Source organism: Thunnus maccoyii, chromosome 21, assembly GCF_910596095.1.
Source record: "Thunnus maccoyii chromosome 21, fThuMac1.1, whole genome shotgun sequence".
Lineage (NCBI taxonomy): Eukaryota > Metazoa > Chordata > Actinopteri > Scombriformes > Scombridae > Thunnus > Thunnus maccoyii.
In genome coordinates this window covers 15,832,530-15,859,660 of record NC_056553.1, presented here as the reverse complement: position 1 = coordinate 15,859,660, position 27,131 = coordinate 15,832,530, and the positions used below count along the sequence as shown (strand labels likewise).

Genomic DNA, 27,131 nt, shown 5'->3' with positions numbered 1-27,131 from the left:
TACAAGTACCTCAAAATTGTATTTAAGTACTTGAGTAAATGTACTTAGTTACTTTGCACCACTGGTGCTCATTCACATTTGTGGCTGATAAGGCTGTGCAACTCAACAAATACCATGTTATGACAGAAACTGTCTCTGACAATTGATGTTTGGTACCCTGATATTAGACTCTTCTGAATTCCCACGGTGCTTGACTGTCTTAGATAACTGACAGAACAAAAGAATCCCAAACCTTTACGTGAGTTTCCTCTTTTATGTGGATATTTAGGTTTGTCAGCCGCTACTATTTTGACACATTACTTGTAGGACAAAGGGGCACTGTAGCGCTGACGCTGATTAAAATGTAATTCATGATTTTGTGCAACATTTATTTTTTTCCTCACTGGATTTAGAGATCTTAACAATGCCCTAAACACTTTAGACATTGATTACCCTAATTACCCTGATTATCCATTCTCAATTACCTTAACCTATTTAGGTTCTCCCAAGTGGTAACTATGGTTTATGGCTTGATTTTGTTTGGGTTTATTAGCTTCTTTAATTACTAATAATGTACCTCTGATGGAGGATTGAATCTCATTATTTGCATTTTACTGCAGCTTGTTCTATTCTCTTCTCCTCTTCTTCCCTCTCATGTCCTTTGTCCTCTGCCTCAAGTGCCGACAAAGTCAGTGAGGTTGAAGTAATGGCCGACTTCACTTACCAGCCAGAACTATCGACTGCCACACACACCACAAGAATCCCTGGGAATATAAAACCATGCACTGACACACACAAGCATATGCTCATGCACATACACACACAAAACACAGCCATCCATCTTTGCCCAGCACAGATGCTTTAAGGACACACAGGACAAAGTCACCTAACATGCCAGAACAGCATGTATTTACTAATTCATCTATACAGCCTTACACTTCAATAGACTCAATATGCTGAAATGCTATGACGTTGTAGTAAAAATCATGACAGAATAAAACATAATGGACAGAGTAAGGAAAAAATGAGATAATTAGATCAAAAGAGAAACAGGAAAACAGAAGGATGCTGGAATATAGTGTTCAGAAAGACAGAGAAGAAGAGGAAACAAAGCAGTCAGAACAAAAGCAGACATATGACTTTGCTCATTTCATCAGATCTGTTCCAGTTCTGCGCTGGGACCGCAGAGACAAGAGAGGCTGTCAGACAGCTGAGCTATCAGATTCTCTATTTCTGGGAGACAGAGACTCTGTGTTTGGTGCAGCACAAACAAACACACACACTGATCAGAGCGACGTCTCCTCTATCACCTCACAGCCTGCTGATTGTGGGATGGGATAAATTGGCTGGAATAAAGAGGGCAGCAATCAAGGGAGCTAGACATTAAAGAACAGATAGATACACAGATGAATATCCAAACAATAGCCCAACACGATTTTTTTAGGTTAATATCAATATCAAAATTTGAGCAGTGAAAAAATGTAATCACAATATATTTGCCAACATTATTTTTTTACATAAACACATAACATTCCAAATATTACTAAAATTATAAAAAATAAATGATAAAAATATTAAAATAATTAATATACAGTTAAGATGTGTTTTTTTCTGTCAACTAATTGCTTAAATAATGACGTGGTACTGCCCAATACAAAGTAACTTTAAAGTTGCAATACACGACATTCAGCCACCAGATGTCACACTATAGCACCAACATCTCAAACCAAAACAAATGTGTGTGTTGTTTGCTCAATAAAGTTGGGGGGGGGAAGCGGCCCTTGAACCGACAGCTCACGAAACTCAGATCAAACTGTCAAATTAGGCAGTGCTAATCAAATATGAATCAAGATTCTGTTACTGCATTGCCTATTTCTCATCTCAAATGCTTTCAGGAACATATCTTAGTGTGCTGTTTAGCTGTAATATGAGAAAGTTTGTGACATGGCCGCCATCTTGGAAACGGAGGAGGAGGACATGGAGGGACTCACATGCACTAACATGCACGCGCAGCCGGACTAGCTACCAAAACAAAGAACAGTGAAGCTCAAATAGCAACACACACAGAGGGAGTGTGACTTCATTCTCTGCTCAGGTCACAATTACTCCATTATATCTTTACATAGCAAATTGTTGTTTGCTGACATCCAGTGAGGCTGAATGTCATTTATTGCATCTTTAAGTACCGTGTTAATGTTTCTGAGAATAAATGTCTAGATTTTTTGCAAATCTCAATTTAGACTGAAATTCTTAAAGGTCCCGTGTGTAGGATTTAGTGGCATCTAGCAGTGAAGTTGCAGACTGCAATCAACTGAATACCCCTCCCCTTCCCCTTCCAAGCATGTAGGAGAACCTATGGTGTGCAACAAACTTGTGAAAAACGCAAGGCCCTCTCTAAAGCCAGTGTTTGGTTTGTCCATTCTGGACTGCTGCAGAAACACATACAATATTAACAAAACACATACAATTTTAACAAAACTGATACTGATCATTTCTTAAATGGGCATTTTTAATTTGGGCACTTTAATTTAAATTACATGACACATACCAGCCATTAAAAACAAAGTTATTACAAAAGCAAATATAAATAGTAAATAAAAATGTTTGCGCTAATAAGCGTAAAAAATATTCCAGTATTTTACAGAAATACTATGATTAAAATAATAATAAATAAATAAATGATTATAACATAAATATGAATAAAATGAATTAAAATACCAACAACATAAAACATGAGCACCTTTGCACTTTCTCAGAGATTTCTCAGTCTTCTTAAACAGGCCATGATTTTTCCCAAAGCAACTTACATATTCGACTAGTTAGGCTTTCTCACAGTAGTGTTCAGAAACAGAAGTTGGTGCAAGAGACTTGGATGTATGGACATCTTGTTTTTGTTCAGCCTCCTTATAACTTTCAGGGTTTCACGGCTACTGGCCTGATGTATTTCTATTGTGCTCTGAGAGTCTTTTCTATTTCTATTGTCTTTCTTTGTATTATATATTTATATGTCTTGTATGTATTTTTTTCCTTACACATGTGTTTGGCACTTGTGACTGAAGTTTATGGGATATGCATATCTATTACACTTTAGGGTGTGTTTTTTTTGTAATGTTTGAAGAGGTTACTCATGTTGCGGCTCTATGTTACTTTCTTGTTTGCTGTATTTTTATCTACAGGTGAAAAGTAGCACCACACCACACTACATTTCCTTTCTGCCATTCTCTCACAAGTTTGAGGCGGAAGTGCTTGCCCACTTGTGTACTCTCAGTTCTCATGTCACATACAGTAGATTTCCACAGTTATGTGACACAGGCCAGCTAAGTATGTCAGGGCTGTTTATTGGCACAAACATTATACAAAAGTACTGAAAATGTTTGGAAGTGATGCAGCCACCAACATTTTGTATTTATATCTTTGTATTATCAATATCCTTTAAAGGAATCGATACCAAATGAGTAGCTTGTGAGTGTTGAAGTATTGATCCATCAATAGTAGAAACATGGTGGTGCATGGTGGACCCACTCCCCATATAGATATAAAGGGCTCACTCTGAGCTAATGAAAACACAACAATTCTTATTTTCAGGTGATTATACACTAATGAAAACATACTTATGAATATTATATTCCACTTCTGCCAAGTCCATTCCACTGGATGCTGCTAATCCTACACACTGCACCTTTAATTGTAAACCATCAGCTTTTACCTTGTCTATCTACACTTGTTCACAAGTTAAAGGTTAGTAAGGTTTGTTAGTGAAAGACTTAAGATTTTTATTATAAATTTCAAGTTTTTCAGCTTTTAAGAAACTGATAGAGTACCAGAGTAAATAGATCTGAGACTGCATATCATAATAATTACTATTATATCTACCCAGCACTTCTAATCTACACTCAGGTCTCTTTTATTTCTGCATAAACTAAAATATCTTGTAAAAAGCGACTGCCTGAGCAGAATTTCACTATGGTTTTAATGAACAAAACCAATGACTGTTTATGTAACAATTTTTTATGGTCATCATTCAGCCTGTTTGTTGGAGCTGGCAGTGTGGATATCTCAGGTCCAGGGTCATGAGATTTTAAGTGTTTGCTGTCAAGGGTAATTGTGCTAAAGTGTTATTGATCATGAAGCACAGGGATGATTCAGCACGTGCTATACGCTGCTGAAACCACCGTAGTCTGATGCTTAATGTAACAGTATGCAGCGTGTATGTGAAGGTAACTGTATCCTTAACAACAGCCTGTGTGTGTACGTGTGTTGATGTATTGCGTATGGGCCTGTCCTCCCTAGATCTCTGCATCCCAGTAGAATAGATGGGGGGGGAGATGAGTCATACATCAGCCAGAACAGCAGGCACACTCCCAACCCAGTCCTCAGTGCCACAAATCTGTGTGAGTGTGTGTGTGTGTGCAGACTGTATGTGAGCGTGTCTATCAAAGGAAATAGACTTGAAGCCAAAGGCAGAGAGAGAGCGAGAGAAATAGTGACACCGTGAAAGTGTTATTAGAGATAGATGATTGTAGCCCTGAGGGTTGGTTGTAAAGGACATGTACATCAGTGCCACACTGAAATTCTGATTTCTCTATATTTTTTTCCCCTAGCCTCTCTCATTCTGTTAACTCTGTCCACACATCTTTAACATGTCACTCCCTGTGGGTGCTGCCAATTATTTTACGCAGGCTTTGTCATGCTGACATTTCAAGGTGTAATAGCTTCATTCTGAGGAACTCTGAGGTGTAATAGCTGTTATTTCCATCTCAGGATTGTCTTGTTCGTGTGCTTTTGCTTTGAATCAACATTTTAGTTCACAAAATCAATCATTGACCCTCAAGAAGTCTTTTTCCCCTCAGGCATGACATGAACTAATTGCCGTTTTGTAAAGTACTTTGTAAACTTAAAGTGCTCTATAAATAAAAGTTTATTAGTTGATTAGTACTTATTTTATATCTAAACTGCAAATACAGATGCATACATACTGTACGGGGTGTACACAACAACACAAACCAGTGAAGATTTTGCCCTGTTTTAATCACCATAACTCTCAACCATCTGCCTGTGCAAGTGAAGTCTAGCCAGCAGATAGGAAATGAATATCATCGCTGTATATCCAGATCTGTCCACTGTACAAATTGTACCTCTGTGCCAATCCATCTGTTAACACACCATCTTGAAGATCAAGATGGATTCAACTTTGTCGCCTGAAAAATCATGTTCAGTGTAAATCTGTGAAAAAACATAGGAGCGTGGGATATCTTATTAAGGAGCACAGATAGTTTTAATATACATTATTTTTTTATATTTATTTAAACATTGGCATATTTAATTTGAGCACAGATGCAGGGTTTGCTTCTGATATGAAGTTTTCTATCTACACTAATGGAGCTGAAAGTGTTTTCATGGGTAAAAGTCGTGAAAAAAAGAGAAAGGTAAAAACATCCCTCTAGTTTCTCAAAAAAGCATCTTTTTTCTGCATAGATTATGTGTAATTTGTAATAATTAAGAAAAACATTTAAGAACACTCACTTTTTAAATGATTCCTGAACATGTTTAAGAGCACATCTGCATACAGACACTTTAATCTGAACATGAACATGTTAAAAATAAACAGTATACCATGGATGGTCAACATATAGTCGGTAAAAGGACCATACCAGCAGTTTTGCATGTTTTAACTAAGTAATTTAAAAAGTAATCAGCAGGACAGCACACCAAATAAACAGCTTATTAATTCATAGACATTTCACCCATCTTCATCCTGGAAACTGGCAACAGATGCTACTTTGCACGCTCAGGAAAGCTGAAAACATCAGTGCCTTCATAAATCATTAAAGTGGACTGCTGTCCTGCTGAGGATGAGTTTTTTGGGAGAGGGTTGCTGTTTTTGAGGATTCAGCAGCCAGCCATACATAATGAAGTTGAACTAATTAAACACACATCACGTATACTTGACATTACATACTGCTGACCATTTTTCAAAGCATGCCATGATGAAGTTCAATCAATTCTCTCCCTTCCAGGCAGCCGCTGATTCAATGCCTGTCTTTTGTGTTTTGACCTTTGAGTTCAGAGCCGCCAGACGTCCCGACTGATTAAAGCACCGATGAACCCTGCTGTCAGATGATAACACAGAGTAGTTTTACTCTCTTATCTCTCCAGGCATTGTATCTGTGTGCTAATTCTATAATCTCTAAAATCAAGATGCTCGTACGTGTATGTGGTCACCGCTTTGTGTGTGTGTGTGTGTGTGTGTCCGTGTCTGTGTGTGTGGGTGTAAGGATGACATCATGCCACCCTCCCCGCCTATCACCAGTAGTTTTACTTTACCCTACTGAGTCCTGATCCATGCTGGTGCTGCTCCAGGATCCAGGTTTTCTCCAGCTGCTGTGTCTGAGTGGGGGTGGGACTGCACTGCAGCGAGATATAGCGATAGAGGGAGGTAGAGACAGACAGACACAGAGAGAGAGAGAGAGCTTGCCAGTGTGCCACGGTGTTAAGAGATCCACATAGCAGAGAGGAAGAACGAGTGGAGAGGATTGCCTCACAAACTGTATACGCAAACTCCTTATAGGTAACTACAGTTGTATGCATATGTGTGTGTATCTCTGTGTCTTCACCTGTATGTGTTGTCGTACTGTGTATGCATAAGTGTGCCAAGATTTAACTAATTCAGCCAGTCTAATGTCAAATGTTAGTTAAATTTGCAGTAGAGCATTTGTTTTTTCATGATTTCCTCATAGAGTGATAGCGAGCCAAATTCTTGATGCTTTTGAATTTTAAAGCCAATCTACCCCCCTGGATTAACTGAATTGCAGGCAAATTACACAGAACCCTGGCATGTATCTGAGTCAGAGAGAGAAATGAGCCGTCATAACGATATTAACTATATTATTGGTCTGCTTGTTGCTGCGTCTGTTATGTCTGTGTTTCTTGACTTGGCATCTGTGCAATCTGACATCCTGGTTGAGGAGGATGGGTGGCATTGATTCATACACCTGTGTGTTTGTGGTCAATATAGGTGTTGCAACCACAGGTGTATTTTTCATGTCTGAAACTAACAGACATGCATTTGCTTCAGCTTTTATCTCCCGTGTCTTTCATCAGTTTTTCTCTGTCATTTCTCTCCACCTCCACCTTTCCTCACTTTTTCCTTATTTATCATTCTGTCCAGGCTGCACAGGTGTCTTTATTCACCGCAATTGATATCAGTTTGGTTTAATTTATTACGGTTTTTATGACAGTCTTAGCAACACTGTAGAGAAGATCACACCAAACTGCACAAAAGCCAAAAATCAAAGAAGAAATGGTCAATTTGTAGTTTTTGCTTTATTTTTAACTTAGCATTAGACATAAATGTAGTCACAAGAAAACACACTAGTATCAATCTTTTTCAAGAGGGAACAGTTAAATAGAAAATATATACAATTCAAAAATATTCATAGCTTCAAGAACATGTTTTTTACACTCAAAATGTGCTCTTTCTCTCTCATTTTTATATTTTTCTTTATCAGTTTATTTCTACTGCTTTGATATTGCTGCTGCCTAAATATTTGTTTTGCTATTACAAAGGGAGTGGTGGGTGGATTAACATTAATATTCTTTTGGTGTGTCTCATATTTTCATTTCATTTCATTAACACTCCCTTTCTTTTCCCTCTCTCTCCCCCTGCATCAGCTTCCATTTGTTGCCATGGCAACAGTGTTTGATCTCCTCTACCCTGCCCCTCCATTTGAGCACCCCTCTTGTCACCCCATTTCGTTCCCACTCTTCTTTTTCTTTTTACATCCACTCACCCAGACACACACATACACCAGGGACACTCTCCTCTATATTTTCTCCTCCTCCTCCTCCTCCTCTTCTCCTATCACGTCTCTCACCTTTCCCCCCCCACCACCAGTCCCCTTTTTTGGAGAGGCATCTACTACCCCCTCCCTCTCTGCTTCCATCTTCCCTTCTTTTCTCTGTCCCTGACCCACTTCTTTTTGTCTCCCCTACAGACAATTCACCCCCTCACCCCCTACCTACCCATTCTCCTCACACCAGACCTCTCCTCACAGCTTTATGTGCTTCCACACCTATTGAATTATTCATGTGATGTCATCAGTCACCCTGGTGACACACCGTCAGAAGGTGCAATCCTCTGATCAACATGCTGACCTTGTTGCTGTTGTGACGGTGTGTGTGTGTGAGCTTGGAAAAGAGGGGTCACATGTGGTATGTAGCACAACTGCTGGACCACACTGTGATCATATGTGAAGGTACATTTCATTATTGCAATCTCAAGCCAGATGGATTAGTCTTTGTTTAGTTCTTATCGTGATTAGTGTGCGGAGTCCTGTTGGTTTGGGTGTGTATTTGCCCATGTTTTATTGATTAGTCTGGAAAGCCCCTTGAGGGCCAAAGACAGGCCAAAAGAAAGGATTACAAGCAATAAGATGTGTCATGTCTGTATGTCATGACTGGCTCTGACAAGGCGATATGACTTGTTAATGTTTATATGTTATTTAGAATTTTATTAAACCAATATTAGATGCAAATTAATAAGCAGAGTATTTTTATGTGTCTACAAACCTGTCTGACTTTTAAGTACTGGGCATGAAGAAAATATTCTTAAAAGTTGTCAAATAAGCAAGAACTTACCATGTGAAGCTTATAGTGGGTATAATTTTTATTGAGAAGGCAAAAAAGTGTTGATTCAGCTCTTTGGCAATTTTATAGTCCACTGTTTGCAGTGCAGTTATATTTGATTGCATTATATTCCAAACATTTCATGCTACTTCCTGTCTTTTTGTAAGCGTGTACAATATCACAGAGCCGAATCAACACTTTTCTAATGCAGTCTGAACATTCACAACTTTAGAAAGGTACTATATTGTATTGAATTGCATTAGGTAGTGCAGGCGTTTGTGTAATTGTGTCCACCTCTTGTTGTCCTCCATTAGTACAAAATTGATATTTTATGTTCCCATTAAAACCGCTGAGGCCTCTTATCAGTGACAACCCAGCTCTCAGTCCGTATTAAATGAGTGATGTTTATGAGTAACAAGTGTGTTATTTTAGCTGGAAACATGCCGCTTTCTAAGGAACGTTCCCTTGTGAAATCACTGGCCCCAAAAAATCTGAAACAAGGGAGGCTTGTTGGCTATTTACCCCTCACCAGCATTGTATGCAAAGCAGGCTGTTATACTCTCAACAGACAGCCTATTAGTATTCACTCCCAGGCCTCTGCAGTGATCAACACATGTTCAGGGATACAGGAGAGAAAAGAACTGTATTCATATTCATATTCAGTATTCATACGAATGTTGTTATCACTATTCTGCTCACTGTGCTTACTGTCACGCTGTGAGGCACCTCTTTCTCTCTCTCTTGCTCTCCATCTACCTTTTCTGTACACCCCCACGCATATGCAAATTCACACACACACATACACACTTATGGACGTCATCCACACTGTTATCAAGGTGTGAAGTGATTGATAGCAGGTACATTTGTCTCCATTCCTACAAAAAAGGTTGACCAATGCCTCATCAGGCGGGTGATGCTGAGCAACATTTGAGCTTTTTTGCATACACACACACACACACACACACAGATGCGGTATACAGTGTATACACACAATGCAAGAGTCTGTAGGAGGTCTGGTCAGATGATAAATACAGTACGTAGACAACTCAGATAGCTCTGAGCCCTATTCCTGGCAGCACAATCAATAGTGTACCATCATACACAAACACACTCTCATATACACACTCACACTTGTATCGGTCCCATCAAAATGGAATAAAAAGAGAGAATTACATTATAGGCCGTGTCCAGATACATCATCAAACATGATTCATTTAGTAAACACACACACACACACACACACACACACACACACACACACACACACAGCAGTAGTCTTCCCTTGTTCATATTTTTGCTGCAGGATTGTCCAACAGTTCCTTCTGGGTGTGGTGCAGTCATGCAGCAGCAGAGCAGCCATGCATGTAAAAACATGAAACCTGGTTCTGTCTTCACACACAGCCAGAGTTCATGTGAAGAACTAAAGTATTTTGCAGCTCTGTGAAAGTGTTAAAGAGAGTTTGGCTGTTTTATCATTTTGTTTGCTGCCTGCAATTTCTCCTCTCTCTTCTCTGCAGTTGTGTGTGTGTGTGTGTGTTTGTGTGTGTGTTTGTGTGTGTGTGTGTGTGTGTGTGTGTGTGTGTGTGTGAGAGAATGTGTCTATGCAGGATGTATGATCAGCCATATTTAAGCCAGCCAGGATGATATATAGACTTTATTTACACAAAGATGTTTTAATGTTTAAAAGCATCAAGCAGCATTTTGATGATTGTTGTGATCATGACCATGAGCCTACACTAGACAGTCACTGTTTGAATACACTGAATGATGTCACTGAGTGGATCTAACTCTTTTAGATCATTTTTAATGAATGCCCCGGGCCACATCTGCTCTGAGAGAGCAAACGACTCTCCAGTTGATGCTTTTCAGCTCCAAATACCTGCCAATAAAAAAATCAATATTATATTAACACTGGAAATATTGCCGTGGGTAACCTACAAAGGACAAGCTGGACTGAGCTCATTGGACCAGCTGCTTTTCAGGTGCTACTTAACTGAATACACATGTGCGTTGAAGTCATTCTCTTTGAAACATGAAGAGAGACAGAAATCAAAGAAGACAGAGAGGCAGAGATTTGTCTGGATTGCCATGGATCAATAAGTGAACCTCCAGTAAATCACCCACGCTCCAAATAGTGGCATTTGTTACAGCTTCATATTGGTATTAGATATGGGTTACATCCATGACCTTGCATGGGCTACACAATCATCCTTTTGTACACATAAAAGCACGATAAAGACTTTTAATAAGTTTGCGACCATAGCAGAAAAATTAGCAACATGTGTTGATTGAAACCTGAATATAAACATTATAGGGACCTAATCTTGATTTCCTCTCCGTGTGCCATAGAGACCGACACTCACATTGCTGCTTTCTGCTTAAGAAACATTTGAAATCTACATACTCTGCTGCTAAAGCGTCCTATGAATAAGAGAGTGAACAGGGAAACTGTGAGAGGTGGGGGTGTTAATTCATTATTCATCCTGCAATTTGACATTAGAGTTCAATATCAGTGTATGTTCCTCTTCTTTCTCCCTCCTCCTCCTCCTCTTCTCTGCTCCCTTCACTCTCTTCTTTCCTCATTTGTGTAGAGTCATATTCTCACTGGGTGTTTTAGAATTGCAGAGTATTGCATTAATGTTTCGGTGCATCAGCAAACTTTGTGCCTACAAGTATTTGAGTTGTAAGTTCGGTTATGAGTGTGTGTTAACAATGGGTGTACATAGAAGTTTGTGCATTCAGAGAAAGTGTTTTGTGTGAGTGTGTGTTTTGGTTAATAAGTGCTGATTTATGTGGTTTTTGTCTTTAAAAACTGCTTAGGCCAGTGTTTCGGATTTGTGGTTTCTCTACGCTCTCTCTCTCTTTGTCTTCCTCCTTCTCTGAATATCAATACACTTTATCGGCATGAAACCACATCAGTAAACATCAAATTGGACTGGTTTGACAGTCTAATTAAATACAGTAATAACAAGATGAGTCCATTAAAACCATCCAATGATCCAACTCTGCATCTCTCCCCAGAAACTGGACACATAGACCCAGTGCTCATCGAGCGGTACAACACCCCAGGCTTTGTCGGGTGCCTGTCACGGGTGCAGTTCAACGGAGTCGCCCCCCTGAAGTCTGCACTAAGAACCGCCACACAGGCACAAGGTACACCAGCAGCCGGACAACCAGACAGACAGCCTGCAGCCACATTGCCAGTGTCTTACCAGGGTAAACTGGTAGAGTCCAACTGCGGGGCATCACCTCTCACCATCCCACCAATGTCTGCCGCAACAGATCCCTGGCATCTGGATAACACAGGTGAGGATAACCCCAAATACACTTAAGACTTTGCTGTCAGTCATTGGAGTAAAAGAAGACGCTAAAATTTGCTGTTACAAAGTCAACTTATAGTATCTTGAAAAGTCCAGAACCACTGTATTACGAGTACCAGGTATTTGATCATAAATCAAATTATTGGACAAATGTTATCTGATCTGATGAAGACCTTCAACGAAAAGTCAGACAATCACTATTACAGTTCATCCTGTGGAGACTGAATGTCTGTGCTGTACTACATTTTATGGCAATCCATCCAATAGTTGCTGACGGACCGATACAGTCATTTAGGGAACCACACTGCTAGCGTGGCTAAAAACAAATGTCAAACTCAGCAAACAGAGAAACAAATTAGCTTTGCAAAATCCGCAGTGTGATCTTTACACAGTATATGTATCTGCATGTTTATTCTACACTCTGATCTTTCAAATTTTGTCTAACTGTGTTAGTGTCAGCGCTGCACCGTTTAATACACTGAATATGAAACCTTTATGCATATCATTTAGCATTAAGTAATAACTTCCCACATTTACTACACACAGTTGACATTTGCAAATGTAATGCATTTCTGTTTTGAATCAACTCAAGGTGATCAAGGTTTTATTAAGTACATGTACACAAACACGGTAATCAATCCACTCACGTCTACACACTAGATCTACTCTGGACACGCTTACCTGTCCATGATCACACGTACACACACATACACACTCAGACCTGACGACTGATGTGTCTAATGTTACATTCCTCAGCAGCTTTTGGTATTTCAGAGTGTCGTTATTCTGGTTGCAGCTGTTTTCCTCAGGCTCGGTGCCAACTGTGCCTTTGGGAATGTTGAGCTATCTCAGATCGATGCAGTCTATTGATCTGAACTCCAGGTCCAAACTCACAGTCGGCTCTCTACCATCCTTACACTGAAGGGATCAGTATTTATTCTGCTTTACATTTTCTATAAATAGATCTAATCTATAATTCATCCAGCCCACCTTCCATCCCTCACTTATAATATGCTTTGTCTCCTCTCCTCTCCTCTCCTCTCCTGATTGCTCTCTTGCCCTCTGTTTCGTCCCATTTTCACTTACTTTACTCCTTCCTCCGCCTCTTCTTCTTCTTACTCATTCTCTTTACTTCCCAGGAGAACTATGGGTTATGTTGTAAGCAGCAGAAATAGCTTGAACAGCTCATCACACGGTGATGCAGTTTGCGTGTGTGTGTACTGTATATGCAGATTGTGTGTGTGCAGGAGAGTCTCTGTCCGCCTGTGCACCTCAATAGGAATTATTGACAAAATTAAGAAACTGATCGAGAGAGCATCAGAGACAATCAGAGCCATGTAGATTATTGCTGCTGACAGAGAATTATAGTGGATGAGCAGAAGTAGCAGCTGTTAACCTTAACCTTAATCTTAACCTGTCACCAATCCATCTAGTTGACTGTCTGATGTACTGTATGTACTATGTAGTGAAGATGGAGCCAATCTAGAATAAACTTCCATTCATACTGTTTGCTGTGTTCTTGCTTCAGTGTCAAGAATAAAATCTTTCAGTTATAATTCAGCATAAATTAAGCATGAAACCATGTGACATTTCTGAAAAAGACCAAGGGCTCTATTTTTATGCTGGCTCAAAACAGCACTCTCATATGGTGGTATTTTCCTGACCTTGAAATGCACTTTGCCCATCTGTATGGTATTTCCATGTGTACAGATTGGTCTGGTGCAGCCATTCTGGTAACATAAAATGAGTTAGTTATATTAGTAGAATTAATATAAAACATCTTAGATTTTGAGTTTGTTAATATAAATGTATAGTTTAAATTTCTCTGTCTATCGGTCTGTCTTTCTTTCTTTTTTCTATCTGTTCAGATGCAGAGTTCCCCTTCAATGAGGAAAGAGTAATTCCTGATGGAGTCAACAGGGACTCAGCTATCATCGGAGGTACAAAATGTCACATTTGTGAAAGCAGTTTTTGTTAGATTTGAATAAAGATGTCTATATATACAGCTAACTACTGGAAAACTAAGTGCATCTACTTACAAGTTTTCTCAATGTTTCAGTCAATTAAAGACGACACTATGACTTCTGAGACTATGCTCCAAAGTTGGTTCTTTGGTTGGTTTGTCAAAGTAAACCAGTTATTGAAAACAACCGATGTCTGTCTCCCCTGCAGGTATCATTGCAGTGGTGATCTTCACCATCTTATGTACTCTGGTGTTCCTGATCCGCTACATGTTCCGTCACAAAGGCACCTACCACACCAACGAGGCCAAGAGCAGCGGAGAGTCCGCCGGAGAATCGGCAGACACGGCCATCATCGGCACGGACAACCCAGAAACCATCGACGAATCAAAGAAGGAGTGGTTCATCTAACAGCCAATGGCAGGACTTTGAGGGAGGAAGTGATTCGTCTGGCCTCGAGTTTCCACAGAGATGGAGGTTTCATTCAATGACCAATCACAAGAGAGATGAGGAAAGGCCATTCAATAGGACAATAATCTCCCAGAGAGGGCAGGGATGTGGGAAAGACGTGTACAAATCTTTTTTGTTTGTTTGTTTGTTTTTGTTTTTTTATATATCCAGAGTATTAGAGAGAGAAGAGGGGGACAGTTATTCAGTGGAGCACGGCTATAAGAGACTGTACATGTATATACTAACCGGCTTGTCCTTCTTTGTATCGTGCTTGGGAGTTTTCAGGAGTCCTTTGAATACTGTATATGACAAATAATTATACTTACTGGGTCGTGTGATAGCACAGGTTTATCTCCAGTCTCGGTTGCGTTTTGATTTTATATTTTAACAAAAATTCTATCAAAAATGATCAAATCAACATGCCAAACCCTTTTTTTTTTAATTTATCAGGCTGCGCCAGCCTGTCAACACTCATATCTGTCCGTAAATGACACACCACTTATACTGTGGTAATATAGGGTTTAACATGGATGCCAAAAGTTCAGTTTTTGTAAATACAATATTTTGTGTTATTTTCTCTTTTTCTCAAAAGATTTATTCAGAGTCCGATACATAAATACTAATGACAAATTTCAGATCTATATTACAATATCATGCATCTGTCCATTACATTATATGTGTATTAAATATAGAGTTTTATGTTAAAATCTTATGACATTCGATTGTATGGGACATTCCTTTCTGAGGAAAGGCAGAGAAGAGTTTCTCAGAGCATAATGGGAAATCATGACACTCCATGGTTATGTTGGTTTAGCTCAGCACGGCAGCTTTCTTTAATTTGGAATGGGTGAAACAGTGAGCCTTTACTCACTCACACTTGAGTGGTCGGTCTGTTTCTTTGCCAAACTCTTGAGTCTTACGTCATTCTACGACCAGCTCAGATTCTCACCTTATAAATGTTAGACTTTGAGTCAAGGAATTCCTTTGCATATCTTTGCATCTTACATTGACGGTGAGCTGTAGGGTTACAGTGCGTGCATACGTCTGTGCGTATATGTGTGAAGTAGTTTAAAGAGGTGGATATACAGAACACTAGGTCAGATGAATGGCATTTGCCACATTGCCAGAAAAGACAGTCAAGATTTTCACAGGGAAGTAATGAATGAGATACTTAATGAGTTGTATTGATTGTTGCACTAAACTCCAGCCATTAAGTGGTGGAAGCAGCATGAAACAAAAAAAATAACTGACAGCAAATATTTGATTAAGATCTGGGAAGAGGTTCAGATGATAATTGGCTTATTAATTCATTGTGCCTTCAAGGTGTTGAGCCATTTCGCCTTGTCCTGGACTACTTAACAAATACTACAAAAACCTGACTACTGCTGCATGAATTCTCATTAATCACAGTTTTCATGTGCTTTTATGGTGCTGTGTTCAATTTCCCGATAAAAACACTGATTTTGAAGTTAAAACGCTTCCAGCAGATTTCTCTCAAATCCTTGAAAAACCTGACTTTCTCAAGCGTAGCTGTTTTAGATGATTTATAGAAGAGCAGCAGGCTACACAACACACAGCAATTGTTCGCCTACCTTCTGTGACGCACATACACACGTAAACATGCATGTTTGGCAGCGCATGGGTCAAGGTTGTTTATTCAATTACAAGAGCGACGTGTTCAGAATGAGAAGTCTGCTGATTTGCGAACACTTAATTGAGCTTCTGGCTAACAGTGCCACTGTCGTCCAACATGCATTCAAAAGATGTACATGTTTCTGTTTTCTAACCATGTTGTTTTTTCCTGACCAGCTGCCAAATTTGTTGTTTTGTTACGAATTTGCTTTTTGTGTATCGGTTTGGTAAAACTGCTACCATGGCACCTTGTTACATGAATGGTTTTGTACATCATCATCACCTCATGGTTGAGTGCTAACTGTAGATCACCATATCAGAGACATTAGAGCAGCTGGTGAACTCAGCCTGCCTTCTACTGTACTTGGGACTCAAAGAAGACTTTCTCCATCTACACATCAAACCCATGAAGGCAAACAAGTGACTCTACTTTCCTTTTTTTAAGTAATCTTATCAGTCAGACCATACATAAACACGCACATTTTCCCTTGATATGTGGTTTGAACATAACAACTGATGATAATGGATTATTAGCTCCAACAGACAAAACCATAATCCATCTGTTTTTCTTTCAGTTCTATTGAGTTCAATAAAGAGTGTTTGATCTTTAATAATCAGTCTTTTTCTATGCATCACTTTCATGTTGACACATAAGTTAGATACAGACACTTTCTGACACACACGTGCTACACGAGGGGTAAACAACATTCATGGGACATCTATACCGTATAATAATCATGACATCAGGACATTATGACCCACAGCTATATGTCAACACTCCTCCTGTCTTCTAACTCAACATTTGACACCAACGAAGTGGAAAAGCCGTGAAATAAGAAGACAATGATGAAGTGCAGAGATGCAGTAAGAATTTTATTTTCAGTGTCTTTCATGGCTGACCTGAACAGTGAATATAAAATGAATTCAGAGGAAGAGAGTTCATGTAAGAGAAAAGGACACTGAGTCAGAGGAAATGAATCATAACTGCACAGACTCTAACTGGGTCACTTTTAAAACTGTTTTAGTTCAACCGACTGAAATTCATTTCAACCCTGGCTGCATTATTCACACAATAATATGAGAAGCTCTCAAAAGCTGTTTAAAAGCAACATCCAGAATTTGCTGCTTATTTTGTTTTCAGCTTTAACTTAGAACTTTGTATTTCTTTCTGATGAAAAATGCAATAAAATGTGAAGCACCATTTTAGACAGGTCATAGTCTGCCCCCTTGTGGTTGGATAGTGCTGTTTCTTTTAGATATAATTTTAGAAAAAAGCAACAGCTGGAAACATGTACAATAAGATTTCAAATACAATCAATGACTCAATCATTTCCTATCATTCTGGCCAACTTTCCTATTTTTTTTTTATCTGTATTTAACCAGGAAAGATTGTCCTGGTCAAGATAGGCAATAACAATGAGTAACAGACAATGCAAGACAGATAACACACAATATGCCACAAAACCAGAATTAAACACAACTGTGATTATAAAATCATAATTAACATCTCTTATGAAATTCATGTACAAGATTTCATCATGAAAAACCTCAATAGCAGCTTAAAACAAGCCAAGAGCTGTCTAAAACCATAAAAATGATATCAATGTATTTGTTATGGTTGTTATTATTTTCTGTTTATTATTGTTAAATAAAAGGTACTGATCTATGTTTGCTAACCTGCTCTTCTTGGCATTATGGACATGAGCATGCTAACCCAATACTATGACATTTAAACAAATACATTTCCGTGTTGCACAATCTAGTCATATATATATAGCTTCATTGTACTCTGTTATAAAACACTATTTTCTCATTTCCACTGTAGAAGTTGGACAAGGGCTTATGACCAAGCAACCTACTATTTATATCAGTTTGTCTGTTTAAAAAAAAAAAACAAAACAAAAAAACACGTGTCATTGGGTTCACCCACTAAATGCAGTCCTTATTTTACCCTTGCAACCACAGGTGTGCATCTTTGTAGCTATCTAACTTTCTGACAAACATTATGTACTGTAGCAAAGTACAATTTCTAGTGCTCTATCCATATACACTGTATCTTTATGCCACAAGAGGCAGTATATGTGAAGTCGAACACAGTATTGATCTGACTTCCAGAAGTTCACAGACTTATATATCTGATGCTGGTTTTCATCAAAAAAGAACGATTCTGAACTCTGAAATACGGATTTATTATTTTTATTGGCGTTCATTTCAACAAAAAGATAACACACTATAACAGAAATCAGCAGTTACAAAAGATTGGCATGTACAAAAAGTAAACTGGCAGCTTTCACAGTCTCATGTATCCCTTCTCTCTGTTTCACAATCACCCCCTAATTGCTGCACTCTGAGCCACAGTTAATGTGCAAGTTGGAGAGAATGAGGTTTTTAATCAGGATTAGGATTGGTCTTTGGTATGCAACAGGGATTTTGAGTAAAATGCTTGAGTTTCATTATCTCAGGTGTAGCTTTTGTGACGCTGCAAACATCAGAGTGAGGAGGAATAATGCTTTTCTGAGATGAAAGCCTGGGACTTTGGAGAGTGAGAGATGAAGGATGGGGGATGGGGGATGGGGGATGGGGGGGGGGACTCTTCAGGCCTCAGGACACTCAGCTGTAACAACACACAGGAAGAGTCCAGTGAGCAAAGGTCAGAACGATTTACACAAACAACCACAATGCATTTCTAATCATTTAAAAGTGTGTGTGTGTGTATTTTTCTGTGTTAATGACATACCATTCTTAGGCAGGATAACAATGTTGTCGGGGAGAATGCCAGTCTCCATGGAGAACTGTCTGAACCTCTGTTGCAGGGTGGCGCTGGACTCAGGAGCACGGCCTGCAAACACAACAGCATGAGACGCTTTAACTTCCACCTATCCAACATGCGATGCTTTCCCAGAGGGCTGCTGTGATGTGAATGAGCTGGACTTACTGTAAAGCTTGTTGAGGACCTCAGACACTCCGTCCTTTGTCTTGATGGTGTGGACCAGAGCGTAGTCATCATACACAATGTCGACAATGCGCATGTCATTGTCATTCTTCCAAACTGATGAATACAGAAATAGACAGGTCAGGCTATTGAATGTATGTGTGTGTGTGCCTCTTATGTGTGTGTACTCTACTCACTTTGGCTGTGGAAGGTGAAGCGTCCAGGAGTGTCTGTTTTCATAGCCATGTGAGTCATTCTCCAGCAGGTACCGTCAGGGCTAATAAAGAGAGAACCAGGTCATTATTTCCGCTAGAGATTCAACAGGATGTTATTGATTTGAAAGGATAATTTCATTAATCACTCACTTCAGGTTGGCATAAGAGAGGTCCAGGTCTCCTCCGGCAGTTGGCACGATTACAGCAGTGCCTATCTTCATGTCTGCCTTGTGGTCCACAAACCACTGAGCGTTGGTAGCAAAGCCAACAATGTACCACTTGCCTCCAAACTAAGAGATTGAGAGAAAGGGAGGAATAAAAGGGTGATAAATATCCTTCTCTCCTTTGGAGTTTTGAAGCATATGCATTACTCCACTCATATCTACATTGTATTCTTAAAAGTAAGTGAGTAAAAACATTAAACATGTCAAGCAACCACAGATCCTGATAATGCTTGAATGCATGCAGTTATCCTGAGTTTTACAGACAAATCAATTTGTTGTAACATCTCTCTTTGTCTTACCTTCCCCAGATCAAAGTCTTTAACAGGCATGACCTCGGCGCAGGCAGCCAGCACACACATCAGTGTGGCCAGCATCCTCAGCAGTGTGTTCCTCATGGCTTCTCCTTTGTGTGTTGTCTCAGCTTCTCTGGCGGTGAGTGAAGTAGGAAGTAAAGGCATGTGGAGGCTCCTTATATGCTTCTCCCCATGCCTTCCTCCTCCTCCTCCTCCTCCTCCTCCTCCTCCTTCTGTCTCCTCCTCAACTCCACCCCTCCCACCCTGCTACTGCTCTCTTTTGCATTATAAAAACTCTTTGGCTTTCACCCACTGGCATGCAAATCACTGCCGTTACACAACTGGCACGTGTGGATGGAAGAGGAGGGAGAAGGGGGAGGAGGGATGTGGGGGGAGGAGGAGAAGAAAGGGCAGAGTGGGTGCATAATAGGGTTCTTTTTAACACCCCTCCCTCCTCCATCACAAATGCTTAGGCATGCCTGGACTACCAAAACAGCTGTTTGGTAAGAGTGCAAATGCCTTTGCCATATGGCACATGAAAGCTCCCAAAAACACACCACACATACACAATCAGAAATGCTAAACTTGAGTATCTTTAAAAAAAAAAAAAAAAACGCCTCAAATTTACTCCATGAGCTGCACCTCCAATAAACTCCATTTGGAATAAGACATAAATTTAAAACAATAGCAGTATATATATATTCTCTTGCAGGAAATTGCATTGCCAGCAAGGTCGAGGCCATGATATTTAAGAACTTCACTTTACTATTTCCCATAAAAAAAGCTTTGCCTGTGTTGCACACAATGATACGATTGTTCTTTGCAGCTTACAAGCATTCACTCAGATCACAATGAGTTCATTTTGAGAGTTTATACTTCTATAAAAGTTTTAAAACACGAGGAATTAAAGGGAGAAATGTTTAATTCCTTTTCCAGTTTTGTAACAACTGAGTGAGCAGGAGAGTTGAAGGAATTGGATCACCTTGTTTGCCATCCATTCCTGCATAAATTACCTCTGCTTTAGGATCATTTGTGTGAAAATAATGCATCCTAAATCTATCACTTTGCACGAGAGTTTGCTTGATGTAGATTATGTAATGTATAAAGTTCTGTGAGTTGGAGTCTATGTGAGGTCTTCACTTGCTCAAATATATAGATATTGATGGATCAATCAGAGCTGCCTTTGTTTGGAGACAAGACAGGCACCGACTTGCAGTCAGCTGATTATGTAACACACACACTCAAACACACATACAGAGGTGCTGGGTGGAGCAAGGAGCACAAGGAAGGTTATTTGGTAACTTAGTTTTGTAACCAAACTCTCTCAACTCCTTTTGGGCTCCACATCTGGGCTTCATTAACTACAGCCCCTACCCCCCTCCTTTCCACACACACATACACACCCCAGAAGCACACATGCATGCCTGCAGATGCCCACCCTGAATGTTAAATCTCAGAACATAAAGATGTTAACATGCTAGTAACCCCTGCATGATACTGGCTTCTCACCATAGGATCAGCTGGCAGCAGATGAGACACATGATGGATTTTTTTGGAATAGAAATGTGACACAATGACTTGATTTTGTTTTATTTATTTGCCACCGTTTAAAGTCATCAATTTTGTAGTTTCATGACCTCGGCGCACCCTTCTAGCACTTTCTTGCTGATGTTCTCACTTTTGAACGTCACGATTTTCAGATGTTCATGTGAGAGCTGCCAAGCGCTGCATGGCTGGATCTGTCAGCTTCTTCAACATGCGGGGACACAGTCTGTAAACCAAAGAGTGACAGCTTAAATTACATAGAGGCTGTGCTGATGCACTCATCAGGTGGTGGATATTGGATAACATGTTGTTGAAAAAGTTTAGATAACTGATTGTTACACAAGTTGAGGCTGACACATGCACAGCTGGCAGGAGCAAATGTGAAAAAAAATGTTTGGGAAGGTCACAACAGCAGGTCATTGGTTTCCTTAAAGAGCTGCTTTCAACCAATCTCTCTCTTCCTCCCTGTGACATAACAGACAATGAAACTAACTTTTTATGTACTCTACTTCTTCAAACACATGTTCATTAAATAAATATTACGGTTCTGTTTGTAAATGCACAGCTAAAAGATAACACTAATCACTAAATCCATTACGTTTTTGGAAAAAGCAAAGTTTTGAAAGGAATTTCTTCATTCAAATTCACACATAAGTAACTAAGTAGGAGCTCTAACTTCCTTAATTTCTAAATGAAATGTTTTTTTGCTGTGCATTGGCATAACATACACATTTGATACGTTAGAATACAACATGTTAAAATATTAAAAGTGGGTAGAAACGGAAAAACTTCACATCTGAATTGTATTCCTTTCTTCCTCTTTTATTGTATTCTTTATTCCCTAAACCTAACTAAATATAAACTACACTTACTTACTACTTATACAATGTATTGTATTGTATAGTTAAAGTTGAAACCTCAAAGGAGCTTTTACATCATCAATGATTGAATACAGTTTTACAATGCAAAAGCTCATAGCCAGTGCATTGCATGCACATCATATCTTATCAATTCCATTAACCTGTCAGATAAAAATCTCTCGATTCAGATACAATGACTGTGCTGTAATCTCTCTCACCGGCGCTGCTGCAGGAACATGTCCACAACTTAGATAACACACAATAATAACACATAATAATTACAGAGCATAATAAAAAAGGATCATAAACAGACACACAGCAGAACTGCAGATGTAAAGGTGGAATGATCATCGACATGTAATGCACTGAATCGTCTCACAGTTATACTGGACAAAATGAAATGCATGACATGAGTCTGGAGCATTACGGAGCATGGACTGTGACAAAGTGGGTGAGAATACACCGTTTGTCCCTACTTTCACCATCAATGCCACATAGCTCACAAATTTAACCCTAATAAGCTTGGTAATTGTTTGTTTAGCCATATGTTTATGATCAATCTGTAACTTGCAGACACATACTGTCCTGGGTTTGTTTGTGGTGTGCATTATGTTTGGTTACAGTTCACATACCAGCAACATTTTTGGTTAAAGTAAAACACCGAAAAGTATTGTTAAGTTTAGTTATTGTTTATTGGGTTAAGTCTGTATTTCATAATTCAATCCTATTCTTTCTGTGCTACTTACCATACCCACCATGTGCTCCACAGACAAAAGGAGGAGGCACCCAACAATGGCCTGTATTTTTACACTGGGTGACATCATTGGTGATGTCACTGGGTTGGATAATGTGGCGGGGGTGGTAGTTAATTATGTTAAATGAGTTATTTACTGTGACTTTGATCAGTTTATGTATGGATGCAAGTGTGTTATATGGTAAGCTATGGTAAAGTGTTTCACCATGGAGGTTGGTAAGATTGAATAACTTTATTTCTGACCTGTTTTAGCAGAGACATGGGATGCACCTGCAGCAATGGTACAGCCCAGATTGACTCTGATGGACTGCTGATGGAAGGGTCTATTTAAGCAGTTGCTTTTTGGCTGTCGGGGGGTTACTACATCAGTGTGTAGCTGTGTGCACATGATGATAAGTTAATATAAGTTGATTTGATATGAGTTGAGTTTTGATCAGTTAGGCCAAGTTAACTATTTAGTTGTTTTTTGTTTTGTACATAATTTTTTTTGTTGTTTTTGTTACATGTGTAGCATGGTGCCACTTTTTTTGTAAATAAACCACCTTGTGATACCTGGATAAGGTTTCCTGTGTCTGCCTCCTACCAAGTGACCAGCCACTCCGGTCAGGCTACACCACATGGACACAGTTCTCAATGTGCCACTGTGTGCAATGACCTGTGAAAATACTCAATATACTTTGTATAGTCTAGTCTGCAGGCTACACAGACAGCAAATCATTTGATGCTTCCTGAAGTTTCCAGATTATGTTGGAAAATAACCTTTTATACTTGTCAGTATGTCATGTCCATTAAATAAAAAGCTATAGGGAGCATTCTATCTCTCTTATTTTTCTTGCAGACTCAGTTTAATTTCTATCAAACCTTATGGATTTTAATTATGTGTTGTTTGATTGTTTTTGACTATTATTTCTCACATTTAACTTACTGATTTTATGGTCCTGGTCCACATGACCACAGTGACCTAGACCGGGGGGAAAAAATACACAGTTATGTTATGGCTGCTGAGGAAGTGAATTTTCATTTTGAGTCATTTATTAAGAAAAAATGCAAAAATTCTCTCATTCCAGTTGCTTAAATGTGAATATTTTCTGGTTTCTTTAGACCTTTATGGCAGTAAACTGAATATCTTTGGGTTGTGGACTGAACGTTGTCTGACATTTTATAGACCAAAATACTAATCGATTAATTGAGAAAATAATCAAGATTAATCAGATAAATCGATAATGAAAACAATCATCGGTTGCAGCCCTATAATATTCCTCATCATAATATAGTGTATTTTGTTTTCAATAGAAATGGATGTGTACATACTGTAGGTGGGGAAGGGGAAGACATATGCTAATCCAAAACCCTGTTTTTCAGCAAGCTGCTCAAACTTGGTCAACAGCGGCTCGGATAGATTGTCCACAGACCTGCCTGCATACAGATCACAAACAATGAAAATGAAACATTCTTGCATTACAAAAGCTTTTTTTTAACTCACAATGTACTCTCTCAATTTACCAGAACAAGATAAAGCAGTACTACCCCCTAACATATGAGCTAACACACCAAACAATGATCACATGACTGTGGAACCCACCATAGAGTTTCACGGTGATCTTGCCTAGTTTCTGATAAAACATGATTGCATAAGAGCTGTAGTCTGTGTCCCCAATCACTATGTCCGTGTTCAGCTCAGGGCGAACTCCTGGTGGGGAAAAACATGGAGCAAGAACAGACAGAGGGATGCAAAATTACACTATAGTTTAACACATATGCTTAATAAGGAAATTAAAGCAAAGGATTGACCTTTAAGTGTTAGTTGTCCTGGGGTTGAGGTTAGATGGTAGACCTGTAATATCTCCCAACACTGGTGACCACTGAGAACAGAGAAGAGGAGTAGATAAATCAGATTGGGCTTGTGTATGTCATTTTAAGTTTGGCTCATAGTTTTGTCATGTAAACTGTTTTCTGTATTCTAACGTTCTGTCTCTCAGCCTCAGATTGATCAAAATAGCTTTTGTTGTTGCATGGGAAGAGGACAAAAAAAACCAAAATGCCCTGGGATTCCTCTGCCAAATAAGACTTATAACCCACAAATTGCAACAAAATGTCCTGTCCTAGATGAATGTCCTACAAAAACAAGACATATTTTTCCCATTTAAACCTTGTATTGTTTACTCCGTCTTTCAGCAGAAGCCGGGTCAGGTTGACCTGAAAGTTTTTAAAGTGATGAGGAAAGGCTGGGGATTTAAATGCTCTGTGTGTCCCCTTCTTCCTGTTTTTGAGAATACACAAATAAAATCAAGCACATGTGGTATGAGCATGAAGCCAGCATGGAATGAGAGAGTGGAGAGATTTGTGGCTTGTTTGCGTCCTCTGCTGATAAATCAAGGTACAGGGGAGTCACACTGAGAGCTATGTGCACAATATGTGCTTATATACAAAAGATGGTACTTACTGACGTGTTTTAGTGGTAACGGACAGTGTTTGGTCAGATGCAGCGGAAAATGTGAGGTTCATGACTGTGGGCTCCACTTTGGATCCATGTTTTATCAGGTAAGAACATTTGGAGGCAGTGTTGAGCAGATACCAGATTCCTGTCATCTGCAACACATGAGCAGCATCAAGCAAACAGAAAGAGAGAGAGCAGGATTTTCGCATTTCTCCTAAGCCTCAGTTTGCTTGCATATAGTTTTGCGAATTGTTTTGTTTTTAGTTGGTAGACTTATGGGGTTTAATGTTGGGAAGGTTTTTCAGTGAGGCAGGTCTGAGGATGCCTCAGACCACAGGTATCCACATGATGCATCTGTTGTTAAGCAAGTTGATTGACACTCGTCGATGGTGAAAAGTTAAAAGACCTCCAGAATCTGAACTATTGCACACCAAGGAAGACATAGCCAAAGCATCTGTGCATTTCTTCACCACTGCATTTAGGTGTGCGACCCCTTTTTTTTTAATCTTTTGGACTCTAACCTCAGTTACACAGTCTCTGGTTGACCACAATGTTTGTTCTTCTACTTCATAAGCTTCAGACCAAAAAAAATGCAAATGGAAAATAAGTTTGGGAGGCATTCTTTGAAGCTGCTTTCTCTTCCACAGAGGGAGGTTGTTGTTTTTTTCCTGACCCTGTACTTCTAACTAGGATTTACCTGGGTCAAATTAATTAAATTTTAAAGTACACAAATATTTAAATCTCCCTCCATTCTACAAATGAGTAGGACACATCTGTTTCAAAATGTCCTGCTCTATCATCTTTTGATCTGCGCAAATTCAGTTTAAATGGAAATTCCCCTTATTGCCTCAAACACCATATTGACACAGTTACACAGTGCTCTCATTGCCACACTACTAATCAATAACCAGTAACATGTTTGTATCTTTGAGGCACTAAAGAAACAATTGCTTTTTTAAATATTTCTCCTTTCAGAATAGGCGCTCAGATTGAAGATTGAAATGCACTTAAATCTCAGCTTGAGTAACCTTTAACATTCAATATTATCTTAGATATGAAAAAAAACCTGTAGCATCACTTTATGGCCAGTGGTACAAAATGGTCCTCAAAGCAAAAAAAGCTCTTTTTGGTTATTCCGTTGAGTTCATTTACTATGGTATCTGCTGATTCTTTTGAAATCCTATTCGTTTGTGCTGTTGTGACTTTGAGGTAAAAACAAGTGAGAAACTGTCAGTCAAGTGAACTGTGCTCTCTGGAAAATGTTCTTTTCCATAAGATTTATCAAAATGTGACCTTCTCTCTTTTCAGTGCAGCTTTTCCATGAATCTTCTTCCAGCCTTGTCACAGTTAACCTCTACCTATTTAGCTCTGCAGCATGATTTAGAGGCAACAATCAGAAACATGGGGTGAAAAGAAAAACTGTTCAACTTAGAGTACTAAAATCAGCACTTAAAATGTCACTTTCAAATGCTCATATTTTGAGCCACAGTGTTTCTTATACACAACACATTTTTAAAGTTTTGGCAGTAGCCTTCGTTGAATTACACAACATAGTAACCTAAACATATATTCTCTGTGACTCTGCTTCTTCCTCCAGTTCCTTACCTGCTGTATGTCTATGTTCTGTGTGGGTGGGGTCAGGTCAATAGGGTCGACCTTCGGCTTCTTGCGAGGTCGTCTTTGGGGTCGCGGTCGACTCTTAGCCCCCCCTACAGCCTCAGTGGACCCCCACAGACATACACACATCAACACCACCACTGCCAACATGCAACGCCATACTCCAGCCATCCTGGCACTAACAATAGTACATTCAAGAATCAGTCTCCTTGTCCTATAGATGGTCAGTCTTGTCCCCTTTCTCTGTCTGCTGTCTGATATTCCCTGTCTACTACACTCAAACACAC

At 39.3% G+C, this 27,131-nt stretch overlaps 3 protein-coding genes across 3 annotated transcripts in view; 1 reads left to right on the top strand and 2 right to left on the bottom strand.

The window, feature by feature from the left end:
* The window catches only part of cntnap2a (contactin associated protein 2a), a 201,146-nt gene extending 184,604 nt beyond the window's left edge, over positions 1–16,542 (top strand). Inside the window, exons 23-25 of the mRNA XM_042399826.1 lie at positions 11,626–11,910; positions 13,793–13,864; positions 14,097–16,542. Of these exons, the coding sequence (XP_042255760.1) occupies positions 11,626–11,910; positions 13,793–13,864; positions 14,097–14,296 (557 nt within the window). The 3' untranslated portion in view covers positions 14,297–16,542. The remainder of the gene's footprint in view (positions 1–11,625; positions 11,911–13,792; positions 13,865–14,096) is intronic.
* A 1,608-nt stretch (positions 16,543–18,150) lies between these two features.
* Positions 18,151–19,805, bottom strand: LOC121888261 (lipocalin-like). The gene is made up of 6 exons (XM_042399699.1): positions 19,638–19,805; positions 19,265–19,404; positions 19,097–19,176; positions 18,903–19,016; positions 18,705–18,806; positions 18,151–18,581 (listed from the first exon to the last, which is right to left on the bottom strand). The coding sequence occupies exons 1-6, from the start codon at positions 19,794–19,796 to the stop codon at positions 18,562–18,564; spliced, it is 615 nt and encodes a 204-aa protein (XP_042255633.1). The 5' UTR covers positions 19,797–19,805; the 3' UTR covers positions 18,151–18,561.
* A 1,404-nt stretch (positions 19,806–21,209) lies between these two features.
* On the bottom strand, positions 21,210–27,015 carry c8g (complement component 8, gamma polypeptide). The gene is made up of 7 exons (XM_042399843.1): positions 26,833–27,015; positions 25,234–25,379; positions 24,582–24,652; positions 24,373–24,480; positions 24,102–24,206; positions 23,716–23,751; positions 21,210–21,402 (listed from the first exon to the last, which is right to left on the bottom strand). The coding sequence occupies exons 1-7, from the start codon at positions 27,013–27,015 to the stop codon at positions 21,383–21,385; spliced, it is 669 nt and encodes a 222-aa protein (XP_042255777.1). The 3' UTR covers positions 21,210–21,382.
* Positions 27,016–27,131: the final 116 nt, after the last annotated feature.